This window comes from Geotrypetes seraphini, chromosome 12, assembly GCF_902459505.1.
Source record: "Geotrypetes seraphini chromosome 12, aGeoSer1.1, whole genome shotgun sequence".
NCBI lineage: Eukaryota > Metazoa > Chordata > Amphibia > Gymnophiona > Dermophiidae > Geotrypetes > Geotrypetes seraphini.
The window spans coordinates 39,414,432-39,439,943 of record NC_047095.1 but is presented as its reverse complement, the minus strand read 5'-3'; the positions used below and the strand labels follow the sequence as shown (position 1 = coordinate 39,439,943).

The 25,512-nt window shown below is 42.0% G+C and overlaps 1 protein-coding gene across 1 annotated transcript in view; it reads left to right on the top strand.

The window, feature by feature from the left end:
• The first annotated feature begins 274 nt into the window (after positions 1-274).
• ACADM (acyl-CoA dehydrogenase medium chain) overlaps positions 275-25,512 on the top strand; it is a 42,202-nt gene continuing 16,964 nt past the window's right edge. Inside the window, exons 1-8 of the mRNA XM_033916225.1 lie at positions 275-429; positions 5,088-5,190; positions 10,591-10,688; positions 10,787-10,856; positions 14,523-14,623; positions 14,815-14,895; positions 15,821-15,951; positions 21,914-22,022. Of these exons, the coding sequence (XP_033772116.1) occupies positions 406-429; positions 5,088-5,190; positions 10,591-10,688; positions 10,787-10,856; positions 14,523-14,623; positions 14,815-14,895; positions 15,821-15,951; positions 21,914-22,022 (717 nt within the window). The 5' untranslated portion in view covers positions 275-405. The remainder of the gene's footprint in view (positions 430-5,087; positions 5,191-10,590; positions 10,689-10,786; positions 10,857-14,522; positions 14,624-14,814; positions 14,896-15,820; positions 15,952-21,913; positions 22,023-25,512) is intronic.

Here is a 25,512-nt window from a genome sequence, read left to right as displayed (position 1 = left end):
ATTGCAGTGTACTTCCCTTTTCTTTTTGTTGTCTGTGCTTTCCCATTGTGATTGTACTTAATTACCAAAGCGGTTACATAAAGATATGCTTCAGCGCCTTCTGTCCAGCAAGTTAGACTAAAACCCTATCGCCGTTCAACCAATCACATTGTTCGGCTGCTTGAGATGATGCATAGCTTATCCTCTTCTCTCATTGGCTGCCTGTTCATACTGTCGCGCTAGAGATTGTGCGACCCGTAGAATAGTGTGATAAGTTTTGTGTTGGGGTTTTTTTTTTTTTCTCTCTCCTCTTGGCTGATCTACGTCAGTTTCTGGAGCAACTTGCTGGGCGTGATTTTGACGCCTGACGCAGCAGCAGCGCGAGAGAAGAGAGCGAGCTATCGGCCTTCAGGGTGCCGCGGAGACATGAGGGTCCTTAGAGCGAGTCGGGTGAGTGGTTTCCCTGCGGGGACAGTAAAGGGGGCGTGGACGTAGGGGGGGGGGGAGTTTCTATGTTTCTTTCTAGCGTAGCTGACGGTTTTGTCTACGTTGTTTGTTGGGGTGTTGTTGTTTTTTTTTTGGGAGGGGGGGCGCTATGGTTGGGGAGCGGGCGGCCAGATTCCGTTGTCCATTTCCAGTAGGGCTGTTCGTGTTTGTTTATCGCAGGGAGTGGAAGAGGAGGGCGAAGACTGATTTCAAGTGCTTTTTTTTTTTTGTATTTTTATAGTTCATGCCTTTTTCATTAGTTGTTCAAAGTAATATCCCGTTACAGTGGGGTATTATTCCTGGCCCTGGAGGATTTTTAGTACTTGCGGTCCGTTTCCCATGGCGCTATTGAGATATATATATATATATATATATATATATATATATATATATATATATATATATATATATATATATATATATATATATATATATATTTTTTTTTTCTCCCCATCGCTCGGTGCAGAGTTTAACTTTACTGGGTGAAAGGTGAACGTCGAGGGCAGCGGCGCGTTCAGAAGTTGCGCACTTTGTTTTCTCGCTCGCTCTGGGCTCTTTTGTGGTGGGTGGTGCCTGTAAGTCCATAGTAGAGGGCGCCGGCACAGAATCTTTGAGGGACACCTTCACCAGGGGACGTTTTTCAAACTTGTAGCACGCTTTTTCCTGGGCGGGTTAGTTCTCCTGGAGGAGTTTCTGTGCAAAAAAAATTTCAAAATTCTGCAAGTTGTCAAAGTTTAAATAATATTTTTGCTAAATATTATCCATATTCTATTTAAAATGGTTTTCTTCAACCTTTGTTGTCTGGATGTTTTATTTTTTCATCATGTTGGTTCCATGTTTTGTTTTGGGGTTTTTTCCTAGTTTCATGTCATCTGCTAATTCTTCAAGCGCCTGCTATCCTTTTGTCTTTTCTATTCTCTCCTGTCTATTCCTTCACTGCACCTGCCTCTGACATATTGATCATTCCTTTTTAGCTCTTTTCTGCCTCTTCTTACCCTTCTCTTTTTCACTTTTCAGCTACCTATCAAATTTCTATCTTCTCTCCCATTTCCCATCTCATTCCTTCCTCGCCATCCATTTCCATTCATTTTCAACGTACCCCCTCCCAGCACCATATTTCTACCCTCTGTTATATTTATCGTGTCATCCATTTTCTTGCCACCCTCTTCTCCCCCTCAGGGTTCTACCATTCTCAGCGTCTTTCTTCCTCCACCCTTATAGCCCAGCATCTGCTCTCTCTTCTTTTCTCCCCACCCTCATAGCCTGACATTTCTCTCCTGCATTCTCTCCCATGGTCCAGCATTTCTCCCACTCTTCTCTCACTGCCATAGCCAAGCATCTCTCCATCACCCATTCATTTTGCACCTGGATCCAACATCTCCCTCTCCCCTTCCACTTCCTGTGTATCTCTCCCTTCCTGTCATCCACCCCCATGTCAACATACATAGTAGCATAAAGATAAAGACTTGAATGTCTTTTCTTTTTTTTTTTTTTATTATTATTTATTTTAGAAATTTTTACATTATTTAACAAGCATATCATCTTGTACAGAAAGTGCAATTAAGAAAACATAATATTAAACACAACATTAAAAAAACTTTTTTTTCCAAAAAAGAAGAAATAACTCTCAACTTAATCGCACACTAGTCCTCAAAATTAGGATCCAAGACTTAAGAAACGGAGTGATTTAAGGATACAAAATAATAACTAAAGGAAATCACATTATCTGATACTGAAAAGGAGCTAATTATTCCTTGGACGCTGATTTTCCTTCATTCCCAAGGCACTTCGTGGAGAGGAAGGCTGTCAAATGAGCTGGTTCAAAGAACACATATTTCAAAGTATGATACCTTACTACACATTTACAAGGATATCTAAGGAAAAATAAACCCCCAATCTGGGTCACACCAGGTTTCAACATTAGAAATTCCCTTCTTCTCTTTTGAGTCTCCTTAGAGACATCCGGAAAAATTTGAATATGAAAACCCAGGAAGTCTGTGGTTCTATTTTTAAAGAAAAGTTTAAGGATCCAGTCTTTATCTGGAGCCAGAACTACAGTCAGTAGGAGAGTGGCTGGAATAGCCACTTCTCTGTCCGACTGCTCTAATAAAGCAGATACATCCACAGAACTTTCCTGGGATTTTCCAATTACGTCTTTCTTCTGAGCATCCTGAGTCTTTATAGGTAAATAATATACTCTTATCAATGGAGGTAATGAATTCTCAGGAATTTTTAATATTTCCAGAAAGTAACGCTTTATCGTGTCTCTTGGGGAAATTGAAGAGACCTTTGGAAAATTAATTAAACGCAAATTATTAATCCGGGAATTGTTTTCAAGTGCTTCCAATTTTCTCCTCATTATCAAGTTATCTTTTACCAATAAGTCATGATTACTTTTTATCATTTTTATGTCCTTCTTATCTTCTTGGGTATCGGATTTCAATATTTCTATGTCTTCTTTCAAATTCTTAATAACTTCTTTCTGGTCTTTAAGTTCTTTATCTAAGTTTTTAATTTGAGGAGTCAGAGAATTACCCAAAGCCACAACTAACTCCCTGAGCGAGTCTAAAGTGACTTCTGGGGGTTTAACTGGTGGAACAAAAGGAATTGTTAGTGTAGGCAAAGATAGTTCAGATGTCTGGTCTACCTCTTCAGTGCCCTGTTCCTCCATAGCACGAGTTGTCCCAATCGCTGGTTTCTCCAAAGGGAACGAGTCCCTCTGAGTTGTCTCCTGCTGCAAGCCCTCCGACGTGCTGGCCTCTCGAGGGGAGAACACACTCTCGTCTGACGTGCTCTCCTCTCACGGTGAGCTAGCTCCCAGCGGCAACGGCTGGAGGTGAGGCATCCTAACGTCGGGGCTCAGAGTCACGTCTAGCCCATGGGATGTCGTCGAAGCACTCCTCTCTGCCGACGCTTCCATCGGGCGATTCCCCGAACCGACTTGCTCGTTTTGAAGGCGTCTGAAGATGTCTTCAATTGTAGGAACCGTGGGTCCTGAGCGCTGGGAGGCACCACCAACACTCTTGCCCCTTCTTTTCGGCATTTCCAAAGAGGTAAGGAAAACACTCTCAGGCGTCCTTCCAGCATCAGACAGCGGCAGCCATCTTGGATCCTTGAATGTCTTTTCTTTGTTATTTCTGGGCCATATACCTTAGAAGTCTACCTGGTACTGTCCTTAGTTTGCAACTACTAGTGTTGCCGTTGAAGCTCACTCCAGCCTACTCAAACCATTTCCTTTGCGGGATTCAGACCGTGAAAGTTAGTCAATTTATATTCTAATTAGCGATCCTCTGTGTTCAGTTTTCCTATCTACCATTTCACTCGGGAGAGCATTCCAAGCATCCACCACTTCTCTGTGAAAAAGAATTTGCTAACATTACTTTTAAGTCTACCACCCCTCAACCTCAATTTATGTCCTCTAGTTTTACCAATTTCCCTTCTGTGGAAATGATTTGGTCCTGTATTAATACCTTTCAAATATTTAAATGTCTGTATCATATCGCCCCTGTCCCTCTTGTCCTCCCAGGCTATACATGTTGAGGTCATCTAGTCTCTTCTCGTACTTCTTTTTCCACAAACCCTCTACCATTTATGCCATTTTCCTCTGGACCACTTCAACTCTTTTTATATCCTTTGCCAGATATGGCCTCCGAAATTGAACACAATGCTCCCAAGTGGGGCCTCGCCAGCAACCTGTACAGGGGCATCAACACCTCCTTTCTTCTGGTTACGCCTCTCTCTATACAACCTAGGGTCCTCCTGGCTACAGCCACTGCCTTGTCACACTGTTTTCTCGACTTCAGATCCTCAGACACTATTACCCTAAGGTCACTCTCCCCTCACCTCCCAGCATATACATCTCCCTCCGATTTCTATTCCCCAAATGTATCACTCTGCATTTCTTTGCATTAAATTTTATTTACCAGACATCAACTTTTGCAGATCCTTTTTCCAACACCTCTTTCTTTCCCTCCGTTGTGTCGTGGGTCAAACCTCTCTATCCCCCTCCATGCACAAGGGAGGGAGAGAGATGATAGACAGTGGGAGAGAAACAGAAATGTTGGATATGGCAGTGGAAAGGAAGGTGCAGAGATGGAATATGTATGTATGTATGTAAAAGCATGGAGAAAGAAGAAAATGTCAAATGAACAGGAGACCCTGGTGAGCAAGTTACAGAAACCAGAGCCTGGTGCCAATATGATTTGAATAATAAAATGACCAGACAACAAAAGGTAGAAAAAATTAATTTTATGTGATTACAATATTTCAGATTTGAAATGTGTGTCCTGCCAGAGTTGGTGTTAGATGACATGCATGAGCTAGGACCTAATGGAGAGAGCAAAAGTATTTTTTTTTTTTTTTTACTCACATGAGTCTGGGGGTCCACTAGGTTAGGTATGAGAACCCCTGTTGTAGGCAATAATAGATTTTTTTATTGGACTAACTTGGATCTTGATTTACCATTCTATTTCTATAGGAAAAATTAGTGCATTGGGTCCTCTTTCTTGTGATTAACTTTTAAATGTTATCACCTACAATTTGTCCTTAACTCCACTTGGATATAATGATTAGCATGGGAACTATGCTTAATTTTATTATGAATAAAATTTTTGTGTGGTTAGGTCCTGCAAGGCTTTGCACAGTTTGGTTGGCGATCATATTCTATCTCAGCTCATGCCCCAGCAACTTCACAGAAAGCACACTCTGGACTTGGTTTTAGTTTTGGTGAGTATGGGATATATTAATAAGTTGTGAGTTTGTGTTATAGGTATAAAAATTCCAATGCTGTGCTCCTTATTTGTTCATAATAAAGATACTTTAAAAAACAGACACATGCCATTGTTTAAAAATTAATTTATTGTTTATAGTTTTATTTATAGTCCGCCTTTAACAAGGCGGATTACAACTTTACATATGCAATAAAATACAACATTCCTTAGTGCCACCAGCATCAGATGAATCCAGAGACTAGAAGGATAGCGCAAATCTAACAGCAGGTGGAGATAGAGAACTGATTTGCAGGTGCTCCTCTTGGATGGAACACCTCCTGGCCAATTGGTATGCTCTTATCTCCATCAGGCAGATGGATGCCATTCCTCTAGCTCCTGGCTTTTTTTGGCTGAAATAGCTCTTATCTCCTGTTGATTTTGTCTTCAGTTGAGTGTAGGGGTATCTGGCTGAGCGATGATAGCTTTAGAGGCTACACCTGGGCTCCCCAGGTCCTTTCCCCAGCCTCCCCAGGCAATTATGGGGATCATTAGGTCTCTGCCTACATTTCTTCTTTCCCATGTTAAAAAAAAAAAAAAGAAGAAAAGAGAGACAAACTTTGGTAAGACATTTGTTGAACTGTCATTCCCACTACAACTACCAGCGTTTGCGGGAGCTGTATTCCTTTGCCGGCAGGACCGAGACCACATAAGAGTATTATTGCCATCGGGGGTTATTTTAAGCCACGATTTCTTTTTTTGCAACATTGCTCATGGCGGCTGAGGTGGTTAAGAGGTATTCTTCCTGTGGGAAGTTGCGAACTCTGTTGGGGAATTTGTTTGACTGGATGCTCATACAGGTCAATGGAAGACTTTGTCATGGCGCCGAAGAGTTCATTGTTTTCCCATGCAGGTGATGCACATTTGCGCACTCCTCTCTTAGCAGCGCGTTTTAATATCGCAGCCTCTTCTCCGGTGGAGAAGCTCGCTGACGCATTGGTTGGGATTTTGATGAGTTTGGGAACAGCTGTGGCAGGGAGTGTTGGGCATGGCTATGCCTTTTTCTCTGGAATTGTGCTCTTGTTGCACAAGGTCTTTTTACTTTTTACTGTAAACAGTTTTTTGGGAGATTCTGCTCAGGCAACTGCTGACCAGCCTTCTCTTGGCTCCGCACAGGGTCAAGAGGGGACTAAGTGCTGCAGGGTTGTCTCTGCAGCTGAGGAAGAACCTCTCTTAGGCCCCCTCTCTCTCTTTCTCTCTCTCTCTCTCTCTCTCTCAATATTCTGGGCCCTCGGATGATACTAATTTGGGGGAGGTTCTGGTGTGGGGGAGCCAGATGATCTCATGGCGCTTCGCCTGTTTCATAGGGAAGAACTGGCCGCTTTTATTTCTAAGATGTTACAGAGTCTTAATATTTCTCAGTCTAGCACACAGTCTTCTGTGGCTGCTAACCCTCTCATGGCTGGCACAAGAAAACCTTCCAAGACATTCCCTGTCCTTGAAGCCATGCAGGAGTTCATTTTGGCCCAATGGTCCATGCTGGAGGCAGGTCCTCCGGGTGGCGAAAGCTATGAGTCAGTTATACCCAGTGGCTCAGGATGAGCTGAATAAGTTTAAGCTTTCAATGCCTTGGTGGCTGTGGTTTCCAAGAAGACCACTTTGTCTGTTGCGCTGAAGGACACCCAGGATGGAAAGCTGAAGACATCCATGAAATTGTCATTTGTGGTTCAAGTTTCAAGTTTATTAGGATTTTTATATACCGCCTATCAAGGTTATCTAAGCGGTTTTTACAATCAGGTACTCAAGCATTTTTCCTATCTGTCCCGGTGGGCTCACAATCTATCTAACGTACCTGGGGCTATGGAGGACTGAGTGACTTGCCCAGGGTCACAAGGAGCAGCGCAGGGTTTGAACCCACAACCCCAGGGTGCTGAGGCTGTAAGAACATAAGAAGTTGCCTCCACTGGGTCAGACCGAGGTCCATCTCGCCCAGCGGTCCGCTCCCGCGGCGGCCCATCAGGTCTGCAACCTGTGAAGTGGTTTCTGCCTACTTCTATAACCTACCTCAAGTTTTATCTGTACCCCTCTATCCCCTTAGCCTACTTCTATAACCTACCTCAAGTCATATCTGTACCCTTCTATCCCCTTATCCTCCAGAAACCTATCCAAACCCTCCTTGAACCCCTGTACAGAGTTCTGTCCTATCACATCCTCCGGAAGCGCGTTCCATGTGTCCACCACCCTCTGTGTAAAAAAGAACTTCCTACACTCCGGCTTTAACTTTACAGGCTACTGTGTGTAGTTCTTATGCGGCACATGCTTGTCTTCAGTGGATTCAACAGATTACGGATAGGATGGTGGAGTCTAGAGCTGCTCTTCTCCTGAATTCCCAGATATTGAGACAGGCCTTATATGATATTTGTGCTTCGGCTAAACAAATGTCTCGTATGGTGGTTTCTCGGAGATCATTATGGCTGCACGATTGAGTGGTGGATGCCGCTTCAAAACAACATCTGGTGCGGCTTTCTTTTAAGGGCTGCTTATTATTTGGAGAGGACTTGTAGAAGTTGGTTAAGGATTTTGGGATTCCAAATCTCAATGGTTGCTGGAAGACAAACCTAAGGACTCCTTTAAGGCTTCACTTCCCCGAACCTGTTTCAGGGATACCAAGCGATATAGGCTGGGTAAGCCTTCTTATAGTTCCTCTTACAATTCCAAACCAAAATTTTTGCAGAAATTCCTTTCATCCTTCCAAAGCTTTGGCCTCTCAGCCAATCCTTCCTCAGGCCTCGTGTGCCTCACAATGATGGGGTTTTGGTTCCCTCCGCCAAATCTATTGGGGGATGACTGTGTTTCTTCCTGGTGGAGTGAGTCTGGATAATGTACAATAAGTGAGTTTTAGGTATTATTTGAGAAGGTTACAAGTTAGAATCTGCGGCGGGAGAGAAGACTTCTTTCTTGGTTTCCCTGTGTTTGGGGGCGGCCAAGGAGGAATCAGTGAGAAGCACACTCAAATTGCTGCTGGAGCAAGGGGCGGTAGTCCCTGTTCCTCCAGAGCAAAGGGGCTAGGGAAAGTACTCCATTTACTTGGTGGTACCCAAGAAAGGGGGGTCAGTCAGGTCCGTTCTGGATCTCAAGAGGGTCAATCAGTTTCTCAATGTCGGACACTTCTGGATGAAAATGGTAAGGTCCATCATTGCAGCGGTGCAACCGGGAATTCTCATCTAGCCACCCCATCAGCGCTATCTTCGGTTTGCCGTTCTAGGGCAGCATTTTCAGTTTCAGGTTATGCCTTTCGGCCTCTTGATGGCTCCACGTATGTTTTCTAAAGTGATGATGGTGGTGGTGGCTTTCCTCCAGAGAGAGGGGATTCGGTGTACCTCTGCTGGGACAATTGGTTAATTCAGGTGTCTTCCCATCAAGAGAGTTACCAGGTAACCCAAAGAGTGATTTTCTTCTGAAATCCCTAGGTTGGGTCATCAGTTTCCCAAAGAGTTCTCTGACTCCCTCAATCGTTAGAACAACAGGGAGTCTGATTCAATACAGCCAAGGGAAAAGTTTTTCTATCCAAGTGCAAGGACGAAAGTTGCAGTCTCAAATTTGTCTACTCCTCTGGTCTCTGGGACCGAGAGTTTGGGATTATGTGCAGGTTCTCGGCTCCATAGTAGCAGCTCTGGAAGTGGTACCTTGGGCACAATTTCACACAAGACCATTGCAACAGTATCTCCTGTCCAGATGGTCGCCATTATCTCAGGATTACAGTCGCTGGCTTTGGAAACCTCAAGCCTTTCTCAGCATGTATTGGTGGCTGCACAGTCGCAATCTGTTCAGGTAAATGCCTGCTTAAAAGCCAGAGAATAGCCTACAGTTAAATCGCAAAGCTGATGGAGGGCATTTCATGATATCAGATCGCCTTTGTCCTGCGAAACATGAGCCAGCAACTTAATGTCATGAGAATACAAATGGCGAAAGCTGACATTAACTATCCCTGGTTGAAATTGCAAATGACCAAAAATAGGTAAATATTTAATAACCCTTGGATTTCCTCCCTAAACTCCAAGTAATTTAGAGTTATCTGCAATGATCGAAAGAGCAGGCTACTTTTTTTTAAAACTGAGGGATCAAGGCCATAGGTGCCTGCATCAAGGATAAAATATTCCAGGGTGCAAAAAAAAACTGCTTCGAAAACTTTTGGAGTAAAGTCCTGATGATCAGAAAGCCAGTCTGCTATATCATCAAACAAGCTAGATTATGTAAGTGTATATTATATAAGCATATATTAGGGAGCCCTAAACCTCCCTGACGCCACACACCTTGCATATATTTAAGAACCAGCTTAGGCTTCTTCCCCTTCCAACAGAATTTAGATAGTAAAGAATTTAATTTACTAATGTCTCATTTTACTATATTTCCCCATGTATAGGCCACAGAAAATACCAATTTAGGTTTTAAAACTCTTAGATAAGCCACCCTATGTTACTAGCCGTGGCTTATCTAAGAGTTTTAAAAACTAAATCGGCCTATGCAATGGGGCGGCCTATACATCCCCCCCCCCCGGTAAATACCTCCGTCGGCTGCCTCCTGCAGTGTCGCGGCCAGCGGTGCAGGGCAAGAGCGATCTTTTCAGCATCCAGCCGGCCCCGCGCAGCTTCCTCAATGCTTGCTGTCAGTTCTCACAGGACTCAGTCCCGTGAAAACTGACAGCAAACATTGATGAAGCAGCACACGGCCAGCTGGATGCTGAAAAAATCGCTCTTGCCCTGCACCGCTGGCCGCGACATTGCAGGAGGCAGCCGACGGAGGTAAGTCATAGTTTTTCCTTCCTTGTGAAACAAAATTGTCTGCTCTCTGGGAGTCAAGTTTTAGAAATAAGTTTTCATGGTGGTTATTAGCTGTGTATGAAATTATGCAGAATGCAGCGTATAGCTTGCTTTTAAAGTTTGTATAGTAGTAGTCAAATTTTTGGTCTAAGGGTTTTTAAAAAAAATTATTTCTCCTAATAAAGAGCAAGTGCTCCGTTTCTTTACTCTATACTTTGCTTTCCTTTTTATATATACTATGTATTAGTAGTGGTGCTATTGTTTAAGTAATCACTAATTTTTTAAATTTTTTTTTTTTTTTTTTTGCGGGTGGAGGTTAGAAAGATTCTTCATTTTTCTGTTTTCCCTGTGGAGAATGAGGGGTTTTTTTTCATGGTCTTGCTATAGTTTTACTCTTTTTAGCTATTAATTCCAAGCAACAAATTCAACTTAATGCTCTCTGGGCGCCATAGCACTTAGCATGTGCTAATCTTTAACACGCGCTAAATCGGGTAGTTCGCCTTAATAAAAGGATCCCTCTGTTTTACTGCATAATGACATCTTGTTTTTGTAAGTAGTGTAAGTGTTTTCAATATTCTTGACACACACCTTGTTTTTAGAGTTAACTGATCAACAAAGGGAGTTTCAAGCAACTGCACGTAAATTCTCCCGAGAAGAAATTATTCCTGCTGCTGCACAATATGATAAAACTGGCGAGGTAATTTGTGAACATTTTAATTACTATATATTTAATGCATAGTTGTTGCCTCCAACTAGTTCGTAAAATTGATGTTTTTTTCTCTCTTCTTGTTTTAGTATCCTGTTCCTCTCATAAAAAGAGCCTGGGAGCTTGGACTGATGAATTCACACATACCAGAAAGTTGTGGTAATGTTTCTGTACTTCTCTCTTACATACAGAGAAAATGAGTGACAGAAGATATAGAAACTATGTAGCTAGGCAGTTTGGGGTCATAATGGTAGAAGATTACATATGAGGTCACAGACTGAAACTGAGTGGTAGCAGGTTCAGGACGAATGTCAGGAAGTTCTTTTTCACACAGCGTGTGCTGGGAATTTGGAATGCTCTCCCGGAGGATGTTGTGACAGAGATTACTGTTCTGGGATTCAAGCGCAAGTTGGATGCACACCTTGCAAATCATATTGAGGGCTACGGTATAACTGGGTCTCCAATCAGGAGTACCTAAATGGGCTGCCGCGTGTGCGGATCACCGGACTGGATGGACCTCGGTCTGATCCGGTGAAGGCTTTTCTTATGTTCTTATGTTCTACAGCAGTGTTTTTCAACCTTTTTACACCTATGGACCGGCAGAAATAAAAGAATTATTCTGTGGACCGGCATCGGTCCGTGGACCAGCGGTTGAAGAACTCTGGGCTAAGTTGTGGGCCAGACCCCGCCCATCTCTACCCAATCTCCACCCCAGACTCCGCCCCCATAATAGTACTAATTGCACCTTGCACATCCCGTGCCTCATCTGGAAGCCTTCCCTCTGACGTTGCAACGTCAGAGAGAAGGCTTCCAGTTCAGGCGCAGGATGCCCGTAGGAGCCACTGCCCGTGGCTTTGTGCACTGAATCAGTTAGGAAGAGGGAGCTGGCTCGAAGATAACGCCGCATTGATCGTACTGTGGACTGGTGATTGAAGAACACTGTTTTGGGCCTGATGCACATGCTGGCCCTGTGGACCGGCAGGCAATTTCTGTGGACCGGCACTGGTCCATGGACTGGTGGTTGAAGAACACTGTTCTACAGAACACATTCGACGTTGCTGTTGACAGATTCCTAGTACTCTGAAAAGTTATATATCCAGTATTTTCCTTGTTAAAGATATATACAGTCAAATCTTGGTTTGCGAGCATAATTCGTTCCAGAAGCATTCGTGTAATCCAAAGCACTCGTATATCAAAGCGAATTTCCACTTAGGAAATAATGGAAACTCAGGCGATTCGTTCCACAACCCAAAAACTTTAATACAAAATACTATACGTACTTATATTGCAAGACCTCGCTTATTTAAAACAGTCACACTCCAGCATCAGAGAGAGAACCATCGGCTCAGTTATGATGATGTGACACGTGTATACTGTATGTACTCATATTGGAAGACATTGCTTGTATATCAAGTTAAAATTTAATTAAATGTTATTGCTCGTTTCAAAACACTTGCAAACCAAGTTACTTGCAATCCAAGGTTTTACTGTATTTGATTGTTAATGGTGTACAAATAAATGAGTGCAGTTCTGAACAAATAGGGTGGGGCATCTAGTTCCAAAAGAGTTCTGAATGAATAAGAAAGATGGAAGTTGTCCCTCCCCCACCACTCCTGATGGGATTCAGAAGTTTCACCCCTTGGTATGTTTCGCTCCTGAATGTTTTCTTCCACAATTTATGCCCAGGCTGTTTCACCCCTCCACATTTTGTCCCTGAGTACTTTTGTCTCCCTCCACATTTTGCTTCTGAGTATTTTTTACCCCTGTTCCTCAGAATTTTCACTCTAGTAAACTTTGACCCAGTTATAGTAAAACCACAGAGTGAAACTTTGATTTTCCTAAACAAAGTTCAAACATTACAATTAAAAACAGAATTATCAAATAAAAAGTCAAAACAACATAGACAAGCACAGAATTATTTTTTTTTTATATAAATCTTTATTAGTTTCAAAAACAAACAAAGTGCAATAGAACATATGAACAAATGATACAATAATCAGTACTTGTATCTAACAAATAATAATATAATTACATATCACACCCTTCCTTACCCCCTCCCACCCTCCCTGGATGTGTGTAAAATTCATTCAGAAAACAGAGGCTTGTACTAGAGATCAATTCTTTACAAACTTTGCTAATGGACCCCAAGTCTCTTTAAATTTATTATAGTGGTTCAATTGTTCTGAGTGCATTCACTCATATTTATAAATTTGTCATAGGGTTTCCCACCAAAAGATATAATTTAGTCTGTCTCAATTTTTCCAGTTTTTTGTAATTAGCTGCATAGCCACTCCTGTCATAATCAAAAGTAATCTATTCTTACTTGCATTAATTGGACTCTTAGGTTTTAACAGAGTCCCGAATAATACTATGTCCTATGACAATGGAATTGAAGCTTCCAATATCATATTGATTTTACCCCAAATAGACTTCCAAAAATTGAGTATCAAAGGACAATAGAATAACAGATGATCCAGTGTCCCTATTTCAAGATGACAGTGCCAGCATCTATTAGATTTTGAACTATCTAATTTTTGCAAATGAACAGGGGTCCAAAAAATCCTATATAACAGAAAAAAACCAAGTTTGTCTCATAGATGCTTATGCTGTACATCTTATCCTCCAAGTCCAAATCCATGGCCGTTGAGTTGCAGAAATATGTTGCTTTGTCTCAATGCTCCAAATGTCCCTTAGGCTTGTTTTTGGTTTTTTATTCAAGTATTCTGATATTAATTTATACCACAAAATTCACATCAAGCTGCAACTCGAAATCAAAATTGTATGCAATACTTGACGTTTCAGGCATTTGATGAACAGGTAAATGTTTAGAAAAAGGGCACCACACGTTTCTTGAAAGCTGCAGTGCCATCCTTCAACGTTATTGTTCATTCAATATTGATCATGTGGATCCAACAGGCAAATTCATGGTCGCCTTGGTATTGCACCTTCAGTCCCTCATTCTGAAGTTTTCACCAAACTAACTTCCATAAGTGGAAAAAGCAACCTGTCTTCTCGATGTTGGGGAATTTGTTATCAAGTGCCTAGATTGCAGCTTATTCAAAATCCGTCATCAGTTTTTGTGGCTAGAATCAAGGCTGCATGTTCTTCAGTTCTGGTATGTTTCAAGAGTCTTGTTCAGCAGCAAGGCATACAGCACAATGTGGAGGGACGAAACATCTTGGGGGTGAACATTCCAAGGGGTGGGGATGTGGAAACCTGTATAACCACTCCCTGTTTCTTTCTAGGCCTATAATGGTGTTTGGAAAGGTTTTACTGTCAGTGGAGCGTGAGGAGTAGAAGTTAAACGAACAGGGAAATGTCATTTGGATTTCATACTTAAGAGAAAAATACAGATGCCTATATTGGACACATAGTAACATACATATACAACTCATTGTTAGATGTTCTTTTTCTGGAAAGGTAAAAAAAAGGAACTTCTCGGGCATCTGTCTATAATGTCTTGGCATGAAAAATAAGGCCCAAGGCGGTTAAAAAAGACTTGGATAATTTCCTAAAAGAGAAGTCCATAGGACTTTGAGATGGCTTGGGGAAATTCACTGCTTATTCCTAGGATAAGCAGCATAAAATCTGTTTTACTACTTGATATCTAGCTAGGTACTTGGGACCTGGGTTGGCCACTGTTGGAAAAAGGATACTGGGCTTGATGGACCTTCGGTCTATCCCTTTATGGTAATTCTTATGTACTCCAGATATTCAGTGTTTCTTGTGAAGTTGTTTATTTTACAGAGGTTTTTTTTCTGTCACTTTTAGAGTCAAGTTCAGCATATTTCTATTAGCACTGATCTTTTTCTTCTAATATTTTAGGTGGTCTTGGACTTGGAATATTTGATGCTTGCCTTGTTACAGAAGAAATAGCATATGGGTGCACAGGGGTGCAAACTGCTGTTGAAGCAAATTCTCTTGGTGTAAGTTAATTTGTTAAATATCACAAGCCCCATTATTCTCAGTGGATCCTCTTTTATTAAGTACTAACTATGTCCTTAAATTGAATGAATGCATGTTAACACATGTTATTAAATTAGTACCTATGTTGTAATATTTAGATTTTGACTAAATAGACCAACTTTTATTTAGATATTGAAAAATCTCTTTGTAGCAAATGCCAGTTATTATTGCGGGAAATGAACAACAGCAGAAGAAGTACCTGGGAAGAATGACTGAGGAACCAATTATGTGTGTAAGTATTGCTTTTAGCAGAACATGTACAGTAAATATTGGGTTATATTTTTTGGCTTTCAAGATGTAGAATTGAGAGCATGCTACATATGTGAAGGTGGGATGTGTCTGGCCAGCACTGATGCAAAAGAATAAAAATAAATCTTATGCCTCTCTACCCAAGATTTGAAACATGTTCACTTTAGCATTAAAAAATCACTGGTAATCATCTAGTAGGAGGCACTAAAAGCATGCAATAACCATCTTCCACAAGGCATTATGGGCCAGATTCTATAAACAATGCCTGGGTTAGGTGCTGCTAGGTGCCTTGATTGGGGTTGTCTAGCCGAGTTCCGTGTGGAATTTAAAATTGATTTAATGACTTTAATTGGCTTGGTAATTGACCACACCATTAAAAGCAAAATTTAAAACAAAAAAACAATTGAGTTCCTTGTGTAATTTGGAGCAACGCTTACTGATGCTTAAATTGAGGCATCTTAACAACACCTACCTCAACAGTGGGCGTGGTTAGGGAGCGGAGAAAAGGCATAGTATGACTTAGGTGTTGCCAGGCGTCTGTGCTAAGCACCAGTAAATTAGGCTAGGAACACCCTGGCCTAATATACTAGATCCTAAAATTAGGATGCCAAGCAACGCCTAAGTTGAGTTAGGTGCTGGTAAATGCAATTCTGTAAATGGCACTTAGCAGTTGATTGATAACCATGGTGCCTAGGAGCTAGGCGCTGTTTATAGAATCGCACTACCCAAAATACCGCCTGCTCAAGAGGAGACGGTAGCGGCTAGCATGCATGGCACTTTAGCACGCACCTTCGTAAAAGGAGCTCTTAAATACAAACTTATGGGAAAAATGACTTATGTTTTCTTAACAGTTTCAAACATCAGTTAAGTTGCTATTGATTTGTGAATTTCTGCTTTTCTCCTTTCAGGCTTATTGTGTAACAGAACCTGGAGCAGGATCTGATGTGGCTGGTTTACAGACCAGAGCAGAGAAGAAAGGCAATGAGTATATCATTAATGGCCAAAAAATGTGGATCACCAATGGAGGCAAAGCTAACTGGTATTTTCATTATTTAATGACTGGCTGAGTTGTATTTTATCTAGAGTCTGTTCTGTGAAGAGAATAAGAACATAAGAATAACCTTACTGGGTCAGACCAAAAGTCCATCAAGCCCAGTAGGCCATTTTCACGGTGGCCAATCCAGGTCCCAAAACCCAAGGAGTAGCAATATTCCATGCTGCTGATCCAGGGCAAGCAGTGGCTTCCCTCATGTCTTTCTCAATAACAGACTATGGACTGTTCCTTCAGGAAATTGTCGAAATCCTTCTTAAAACCAGCTATGCCATCTCGTAGGCCAACCTGTTGCAGGTATTGGTATGGGACTGTGGTTAGAAGTGATGTGAGTAGCATGTAGATCTGTTCATAGTATTGATAATTTGTAAAAGTATAAAAATGTATATTGGAGAAGAGCAAATGGATATTAGAGAAGAGCAAAAAATACTTAAAGCCACTATACTTTTGTAAAACTTTTGGCTGCATAGATCAACTATGTATAACGATAAACTATGGAGAACTCTAGCACAAATGGGAATACCCAAGCACATAATTCAGCTGATAAAGAGCCTCTACGAAAATCAAGAAGCTGCAGTGAAAACTGAATATGACAACATAGATTGGTTTCCAATAAAACGTGACATCAGGCAAGGATGTGTCTTGTCACCTTACTGATTCCATGCCATTAATGTCCCAGGATGCAGTTTCTCTGGCAGAGTCTAGTTCTCTGTTTGAGAACTAGATCGAGGGTGGAATAATCAGGGAATGGTTCGCAGTTAAGAAAAAATTTATCTGCAGTTAAGATTGAAAATTTCTAATATATTTAGGGGACAAAGAATAAAGAGTCTTAGATACAGAAGATACTGGGATTGCCTGGAGACACTGAACAAGAAAATTATCAGACCATTGTACTGGCACAGAAGAGAGGTTGTAAAATTGGGACAGAAGGATGAGAGAGTTTTTGTCACATATATCAAATGCCCAGCAGAGTACATAGACCCAGTAACCAACTGGAGAAGAGAACAATAATCAAGAACTAAAAAATTCACAGGTGAGATAATTAGAAGGGTTATCTGAATGAATATTTAAGTCTCCAAGAAGAAGAAATGGAGAAGTAGAGTGGTGGGTTCCTGCAAATTCTGGAAAACCTGCAGTGAACGAGACCCAGGTATGGTTGGATCTCTCTGAATGGCAAATTCAAAGAAACAAATTGGTGACATCATCAGAGGGTTATTAAACTCATGGAGGATCATTTTGTTAGGTGATTTTTCCTTTTAAAATGAGTCAGAGTAAATGTGCATAGTACCTGTTATTGTTGGAACTGTATTGTTTAAGTGTACCTCTTGTTCCCTTTGGAAGAAGTAAAAGTTAGTTTGTTTCCCATAACTGCTAGAGTGGTGTGCTTCATTTCAAAGAGAAGGAGACTGTGTGGAGAGAGTGCTTGTGACAGCCTGCTAGCTTGGTGCTGGTCCCCATATAACATTACCAAAATCCATCCTCTTTGAACACACGACCAAAGCCCTTGTCCACGCTCTCATCACCTCGCGCTTAGACTACTGCAACGTACTTCTCTTGGACCTCCCGCGCACCCGTCTTTTGCCTCTTCGATCCATTCAAAATTCTGCTGCGCAACTCATTCTGTGATAGCCACTATTCTCACATTACCCCTCTCCTCAAGTCACTTCATTGGCTCCCCATCCATTTCCGAATATAGTTCAAACTCCTCTTGCTGACTTACAAGTGCATGCGCTCTGAAGCCCCCCAATATCTCTCTTCACTTATCTCCCCCTATGCTCCTCCCCGTGATCTCCGTTCATAGGGCAAGCCTCTCTTACCTGTATCCTTCTCTTCCACTGCCAACTCCAGACTCCGTCCCTTCTTTCTTGCGGCACCGTATGCCTGGAATAGGCTGCCTGAATCAATACATCGTGCTCCATCCCTAGCAGCATTCAAGTCCAAGCTAAAAGCCCACTTTTTGAATCTGTTTTCAACTCTTTAACTCCCACTCACTGCTGTCAGATACCTGTACCCACTGTATCTTTCCTCTACTATAATTTCCCCAACCCCAAAATGTCCTTTCTAAATTAGATTGTAAGCTTTAGAAATAATAAATAGTTGTAGTAGTCCCAGTTCTTGGCCCTACTAATAGCAGATATACTTTGGGTGGCCTCTTTTCAGCAAACAGGTAGAAAAAGGGCTTACAATTACTTGAATGTTATAATGTTAATGCATATGTTTGTTCCAGAGCAGAACAGAATTGTAGTGTCAGTGATTTTCCCCCCCCCCCCGTTTCCCTCCTTTCAGAGGGGAGAGTGTGGCACAGTGGTTAAAGCTACAGCTTCAACACCCTTAATCCCCCCATTGCCCCAGGTACATTAGATAGATTGTGAGCCCGCCGGAACAGGCAGGGAAAAATGCTTGAGTACCTGAATTAATTCATGTAAACCGTTCTGAGCTCACCTGGGAGAACGGTATAGAAAATTGAATAAATAAATAAATAAAATGTCTGCCATTACCATGCTGCTTGACTGCTTTTGTACAAACTGAGAGGGCAGGAGCAGCTCCCTGAGAAGGAGGAAGAGTTCAAAGATGATTGATAGCATTCTGCAAGCAACTTGCAGGTTCAGGTGCATAACCCTAGCTTTCAAGACTACCAGACACATCTACAAGAAAAAAGATTTATCAAGGTAAGAACCTAATCTTTCTTTAGTGATTCACTTACCTGAGAGTTTATACTTACCTGGGGGTGAGATAAATCATTTTGGTCAATTTGATTGATTAGCTAAAGGAGCAGTTACTTTTTCATGATATGGAATGTTGGATAACTTTGTTCCATAAATAAAGTAATATAAAAATTGTGATCTGTGTTTACTCTGGCTTCCTATGTCTACTGTTACATTTTCTTTAAAGCTAAGAAACTGTTTGTGACATATGTGCAGTAATAAGGGAAATCTTTTTCATGTCATTATATGTCCTAAAAACTTTTCTCATAAGTGTGACTTTTATGCAAAAGGTAAAAAAGTATGAGAGATTTACTTATAATGTTGTAGTTTGTAACCTCATTCTGAGGACACTACTTTTTTTGAACATATAGATTTAAATTACTTTATCACCAATGCTTAAAATCTTAGTCATAGGAAAAAGTAGGAAATGCAGATTTTTAGCCCTGACTGTATGTTCCATTGTTTCCAATCTATGATTTAAAGTAAAGCTATCCATGATAACAGAGCGTCCTGTTGCTTGCAAGTCTGCACAGTTTCAGAAGACTTTGATCTATTGTCCATTTCCTAGACTTAATAATTGACTGCTTCTTGGAGCAATTGACCCAGGAACCGACAAGCAGGGGAGCTATTTTGGATTTAGTCCTTAGTGGAATGCAGGGTATAGTATGAGAGGTAACTGTTGTGTCTGCTGGGAAAGAGTGATAAAATGATCAAATTTGAGCTAATATCTGGAGTAATGTTAAAGAAATTTACTGTAGCAGCATTTAATTTTCAAAATGGCGACTACAATAAAATGGAGAAAAGAAGCTAAAAGGATCAGTGGCAAAAGTTAGGACTTTAAATCAGGCATGGATGTTATTTAAAAGACAAGATATATTCCATGTATTAACAAAGGTGGAAAGAAGAGAGAACAAGAGCTAGCATGGTTAAAAGGTGAAGTGAAACAGGTTATTAAAGCCAAAAGAACATCCTTTAAAGAATGGATAAAGGATCCAAATGAAGAAAATCAAGTTAGATGCAAAGCATTGATAAAGAAGGCTAAAAAAAGAACTCATAGTAACAACTTTTTCAGGTACATCAGAAGCAGAAAGCCTGTGAGGGACTCCATGGGATGTTGGATCATCAAGGAGCAATAGGGGCACTCAGGAAGAAAATAAGTCCATAGCGGAGAGACTGAATGAATTATTTGCTTCGTTCTTTATGGAAGAAGATGTAAGAGATCTACCTGAACCGGAAACAGTTTTCAAGGATGAAGATGCAGAAGAACTGAAAAATCTCTATGAACCTGGAAGATGTACTAAGCGAAACCAACAAGTTAAAGAATGATAAATCACCTGGACCAAATGATATACGTTCCAGGATAGTGAAAGAATTCAAACATGAAGTTGCTGATCTGTTAGTGATTGCTATAATCGCTAAAATCTTCCATAGTAACTGAAGATTGGAGGGTGGGTAATGTTATGCTGTTTTTTTTTGTTTTTTTTTTTAAGGGTTCTTGGAGTGATCCAGGAAATTACAGACTGGTAAGCTTGACTTCAGTGCCGGACAAAATAGTAGAAACTATAATAAAAATTTAAATTATGGAACATGGTTTAATGTGTCAGAGCCAGCATGGGTTCAGCCAAGGGAGGTCTTGCCTCACCAAATTGCTGCATTTCTTTGAAGATGTGAATAAACTTGGATAAAGAAGAGCCGGTTGATGTAGTGTATCTAGACTTTTAAAAAGCTTTTGACAAAATTCCTCTTGAGAAACTCCTGAGAAAATTAAAGAGCCATAGGTTAGGAGGCAATTTTCAGTTGTGGATTAGAGAATAACACGGGGAAAAAATCTGTCCCCGTCCCAGGCTCACTGTCCCCTTCACCGCCCCGTCACTGCCATCCCCTTCACCGCCCCGTCACCGTCACTGCCATCCCATTCACCGCCCCGTCACCGTCCCCGCAGCATCCATATAAGCCTCAGTACTGCAAAACACCATGAAGACAGAAGAGAGTCCTGCCACTACTACTACTGCACTGAGAATCTGTTTCAGTGCTTCTGCCCTGTAGTAAAAACAGAACATAAAATAAATCAATTGACTTGTCCTCCATGTTCACCTATAGCTCGAATTGGGTCAATTGTGCACACTAAAAATGCCCACCTGAGCACATAATCATGCAGATGCTGCAGTACAATGAGCAATAGGAGGATCTGGAACGTGAGCGCAAGCAGGCAGTGATGCAAAAACAGCAGACACCCGACCAATTGCAGAGTTCTGCCATCCTCCTCCCTCCACCTAACCTTAGATGTAGAGTATGCCGGCTTTCTTTTTTGCCCAGCCACATGCGCAGCTGCTCATTTGTTCAATATTCTCCTCTGACGCAACCGGAAACAGGAAGTTGCAGGAGAGGAGAAGATTGATCAACTTGAGCAGCCACGTGTGCGGCTGGGCAAAAAAGAAAGCTGTCATACTCTACATCAGTGTTTTTCAAACTTTTTACACCCATGGACCGGCAGAAATAAAAGAATTATTTTGTGGACCGGCAAACTACTAGGACTAAAATTTAAAAACCCCGTTTCCACCCCATCTCCGCGAGCTCGGTCACCTCAGTAACTATAGAAAAATAGACAAATATAGTGCAAAATATAGACAGCAGATATAAATTCTCAAAACTGACACATTTTGATCACTAAATTGAAAATAAAATCATTTTTCCTACCTTTGCTGTCTGGTGATTGATTTCATGAGTCTCTGGTTGCGTTTCCTTCTGTCTGTGTATCCTTTCTTTCTGCACTCAGGCCCAAGAATTGTCCCTTTCTATTCCCTCCCTCTTTCCTTCCTATGTCCTTAGTGCTCCCGGTGCCTCCTTCCCATGTCCTTAGTGCCCCTTCCTGTCTTTAGTGCCCCCAGTGCCTCCTTCACATATCCTTAGTGCCTCCTTCCCATGTTTTTAGTGCCCCAGGTGCCTCCTTCCCATGTCCTTAGTGCCCCTTCCTGTCTTTAGTGCCCCCAGATTATTTCTAATCTAAAGTGGCTAAAGAAATAATAAATAATTAGATGACCAACAAACATTTCAGAAACCCTTCACACACATTTATATCTTCTGTGTACTTTTTTTTAAAGCAACAATATGCTTTCAAAGTCTTCTTCATTGACTTGCACTGTGAATATTATACAGTAGAATCTAAATTATATTTGAGAACGTGATGAACTTTTTTGTTTCTAGGATGTATTGCAACTCTTAATTGTGTTATTTCTTTCATAAAGGTATTTTCTGTTGGCTCGTACTGATCTTAATCCTAAAGCTCCTACTGGAAAAGCCTTTACTGGTTTTATAGTTGAAGCAGATACCCCTGGTATCCAAATTGGAAGAAAGGTGATGTATGGGTTTATTTTTTTAATCACAGCATTGCCCTATTACATAGTAAATGTAAGTAGTATTTAGTAAACAAATCTTTAGTAATTTAGAGTTTCGTATACAGTTGGTGTTTTAAAAAAATATATATGGTAAACTGAAAATGTAGGGTTCTGTTAGATATGAACTATTGTAAAACTCTGTTAATGGTGTAGCAGGAAGGATGATGATAGGAAAGACAAGTAATGAAAAAATTTCCTTTTTGTCGCAGGAGTTACACTGGCTTTTAGGGCTCCTTTTACAAAGGCGCGCCGTTTTAGCGCACGCTACAATACTGCATGTGCTAAATGCTAACACCTCCATAGAGCTTGCGTTAGTATTTTTCATTTAACGTGTGGTTAGCGCGCGCTAAAAACGCTAGCACACCTTAGTAAAAGGAGCCCTTAGTTTTAGTGCTGACCTTTCAGGCACTTGGGAATATTCAGTTTGGGTATTAGTGAGAAATTAGGACAACTGATAACTCGGCTTAGGCTACGATCAAGAATACTTATTGAAATTCAATTGACTAGAGGATATGCTCCATGATTGCCCTGGTGGAATAGATTGCCTAGGGATTTATTTATAGAATTGGATTTAAGAACATTATCCCAGGACAAGCAGGCAGCATATTCTTGACTGATGGGTGACGGCACCGACGGAGCCCCGGTACGGACACTTTTAGAGTGATTGCACTCTAAGAACTTGGAAAGTTCCAGAGGCCGCACCGTGCGTGCGCGAGTGCCTTCCCGCCCGACACAGGCGCGCGGTCCCTAGTTTCTTAGTTTCCGCGGAGCTAAGAAGACATGTGTTCAACGGCTGTTGAACAATTTTTGTATTTTTGCCTTCCACGCTCGCGTAAACCCTTTGGGAAATATCTTTTCCCTCATTTTTTCCTTTATTTCTTTTATTTAAAAAAAAAAAAAAAAAAATTTTTTTCCTTTTCTTTCGGTTTCGCCCCGGCGGGGCCTATTGCCACTATCGAAGCCTCGGGCTTCGATTTGGCTGAAGCCGTTTTCCCATTCATGCCCCCTCAACCCGGGTTTAAAAAGTGCCAGCGGTGCGCTCGGCCAATTTCACTGACAGACCCACATAACTGGTGTCTGCAGTGTCTTGGTCCGGATCATCGAGCGTCAACTTGTACCCGCTGCGCATCGTTAAAGAAAAGGACTCTGAAAAACCGCCAGATCCAACAGCGGTTGCTTTTCGGTGCCGAGATGTCCGACTCCGCTACACCGGCACCGACATCGGTTCCATCGCAGTCGGCACCTTCTTTGTCGACACCGCGCCGGCGTCGCACCCTCCAGGTAAGCCGGCTAAGAAGCCTTCCCCGCTGGAGCGTCCTCCGGTCTCCACTGCAGTGAGCCCAATCCTGCCGACCGTGAAACGCCAGCGGAAGCGCTCCGCTCCGATTGAAGTTAGCCCTTCGACATCGGGTTCTTCTTCGGAGTGTAGAGCGGCACCTAAGGTACCGCAGAAGAAAAAAGCGGTACCGGTGCCTTCCTTAGATGAGCGCATTGCCGCCGTCTTGCAGGTTCAGCTCCGAGAACAACTTCAAAAGCTAATCCCTGCTATTTTAACCCCGATCCTTCCAGAACCGGTCCGGTCTGAGCCACTGGTACCGATAGTGGAGCAACCTTCAATTCTTGTATCCACTCCCTCGGTGCCGGTGCACTCGGCCTCATCGACATCGATGCCACTTCTTGCACCGGAACCGAGACATCAGTCGGTACAGACTTCGGCACCGGTGCAACAAGTGACATCTCCCGGTACCGTGTCGATGAGATCAGGTAAGTCGGTACGCAAATCCCGACATTTGGAACCTTCGACTCCAGAGTCCCGGGATCGTACATCTCATGTAAGAGACCCTGATCTGTGGGGAGACTCTGAAGAACCATTCCTTTCAGAAGGTGAATGTTCTTCTGACGAAGAGGATTCTGCGTTGCCTGATCCTTCTTCAGGACAGGAGTCCACATCTTTTACATCTTTTTTGAAAAATATGTGTGACTCCATGTCTATTCCTTTGGAGGCTGAGTCTAAAAAATCTAAAGCTTTTTTGGATGCACTTGATTTTGACCAGCCTCCTAAGGAATTCTTGAAACTCCCTTTGCACGATATATTAAGGGAGACATTTTACAAGAATTTGGAGACTCCTCTTACAATTCCTGGAGCTCCCCGTAAGCTTGATTCCTTGTACAAGGTGATTCCTATCCCTGGATTCGATAAACCCCAGCTTCCTCACGAATCCTTGTTAGTGGAATCTACCCTAAAAAAATCTTCAGGAGCTAGTGTGTATGCTTCTGTACCTCCTGGCAGAGAGGGTAAGGCAATGGACAAATTTGGTAAGAGGCTTTACCAAAATGCAATGTTGGCCAATAGATCTGGCAACTACGCATTCCATTTTTCTTTTTATCTCAAACACCTCCTTACCACCATGGCCTCTTTTGAAAAGTACCTTCCCCAACGAAAACAGCAGGCTTTTCATCAATGCTCTTCTTCGCTATTTCAGCTGCGAAAATTTATGGTTAGATCTATCTATGATACCTTTGAGCTAACCTCAAGAGCTACAGCTATGTCTGTAGCTATGCGTAGGCTTGCCTGGCTTCGGGTATCCGAACTTGATGTTAACCATCAAGATCGGTTAGCCAATGCACCATGCCTGGGGGATGAGCTTTTTGGGGATTCCATGGACTCGACTACTCAAAAGCTCTCAGCCCATGAGACACGTTGGGATACTCTGCTCAAAAATAAAAAGAAGCCTCCTACTACAAGGCCTTTCAGACAGCAGTCGGCTTATCAGCGCCGCTTTGCAGCTAGACCATTGCAGACACCTTTCCAACCACCTAGACGTCAACGCCAACCACAACGTCAACCTCCCAGGTCTCAACAACAACAGCCTGTGAAGCCACCTCCACAACCCTTTTGACTTAGTTCTCCAAAGCATAGCCAGCGTTCAAATTTCCACCCACCTTCCTCAACCCATAGGTGGTCGTTTATCTCTTTTCCTCAGCCGATGGAAAATCATCACATCGGACCAATGGGTCCTCAACATCATCCATCACGGCTACTCTCTCAACTTTCAAACTCTGCCGGCTCTAAGTCCACCAAAAGAGTCTATTTTGAACTCCCCTCAATCTGTCCTTCTAGTTCAAGAAGTTCAATCTCTCCTTCGCTTAAATGCAATAGAGGAAGTTCCCCCAGATCAACAGGGACAGGGGTTCTACTCCCGTTATTTTCTAGTCCCCCAAAAAACAGGAGATCTAAGACCCATTCTAGATCTTCGAGATCTCAACAAATGTTTGGTAAAAGAAAAATTCAAAATGCTTTCTTTAGCCACTCTGTACCCTCTTCTCAATCAAAACGACTGGCTATGCTCCCTCGATCTCAAAGAAGCTTACACTCACATTCTGGTCAATCTGACCTCCAGGAAATATCTTCGTTTCATGATCAATCATCATCATTACCAATACAAAGT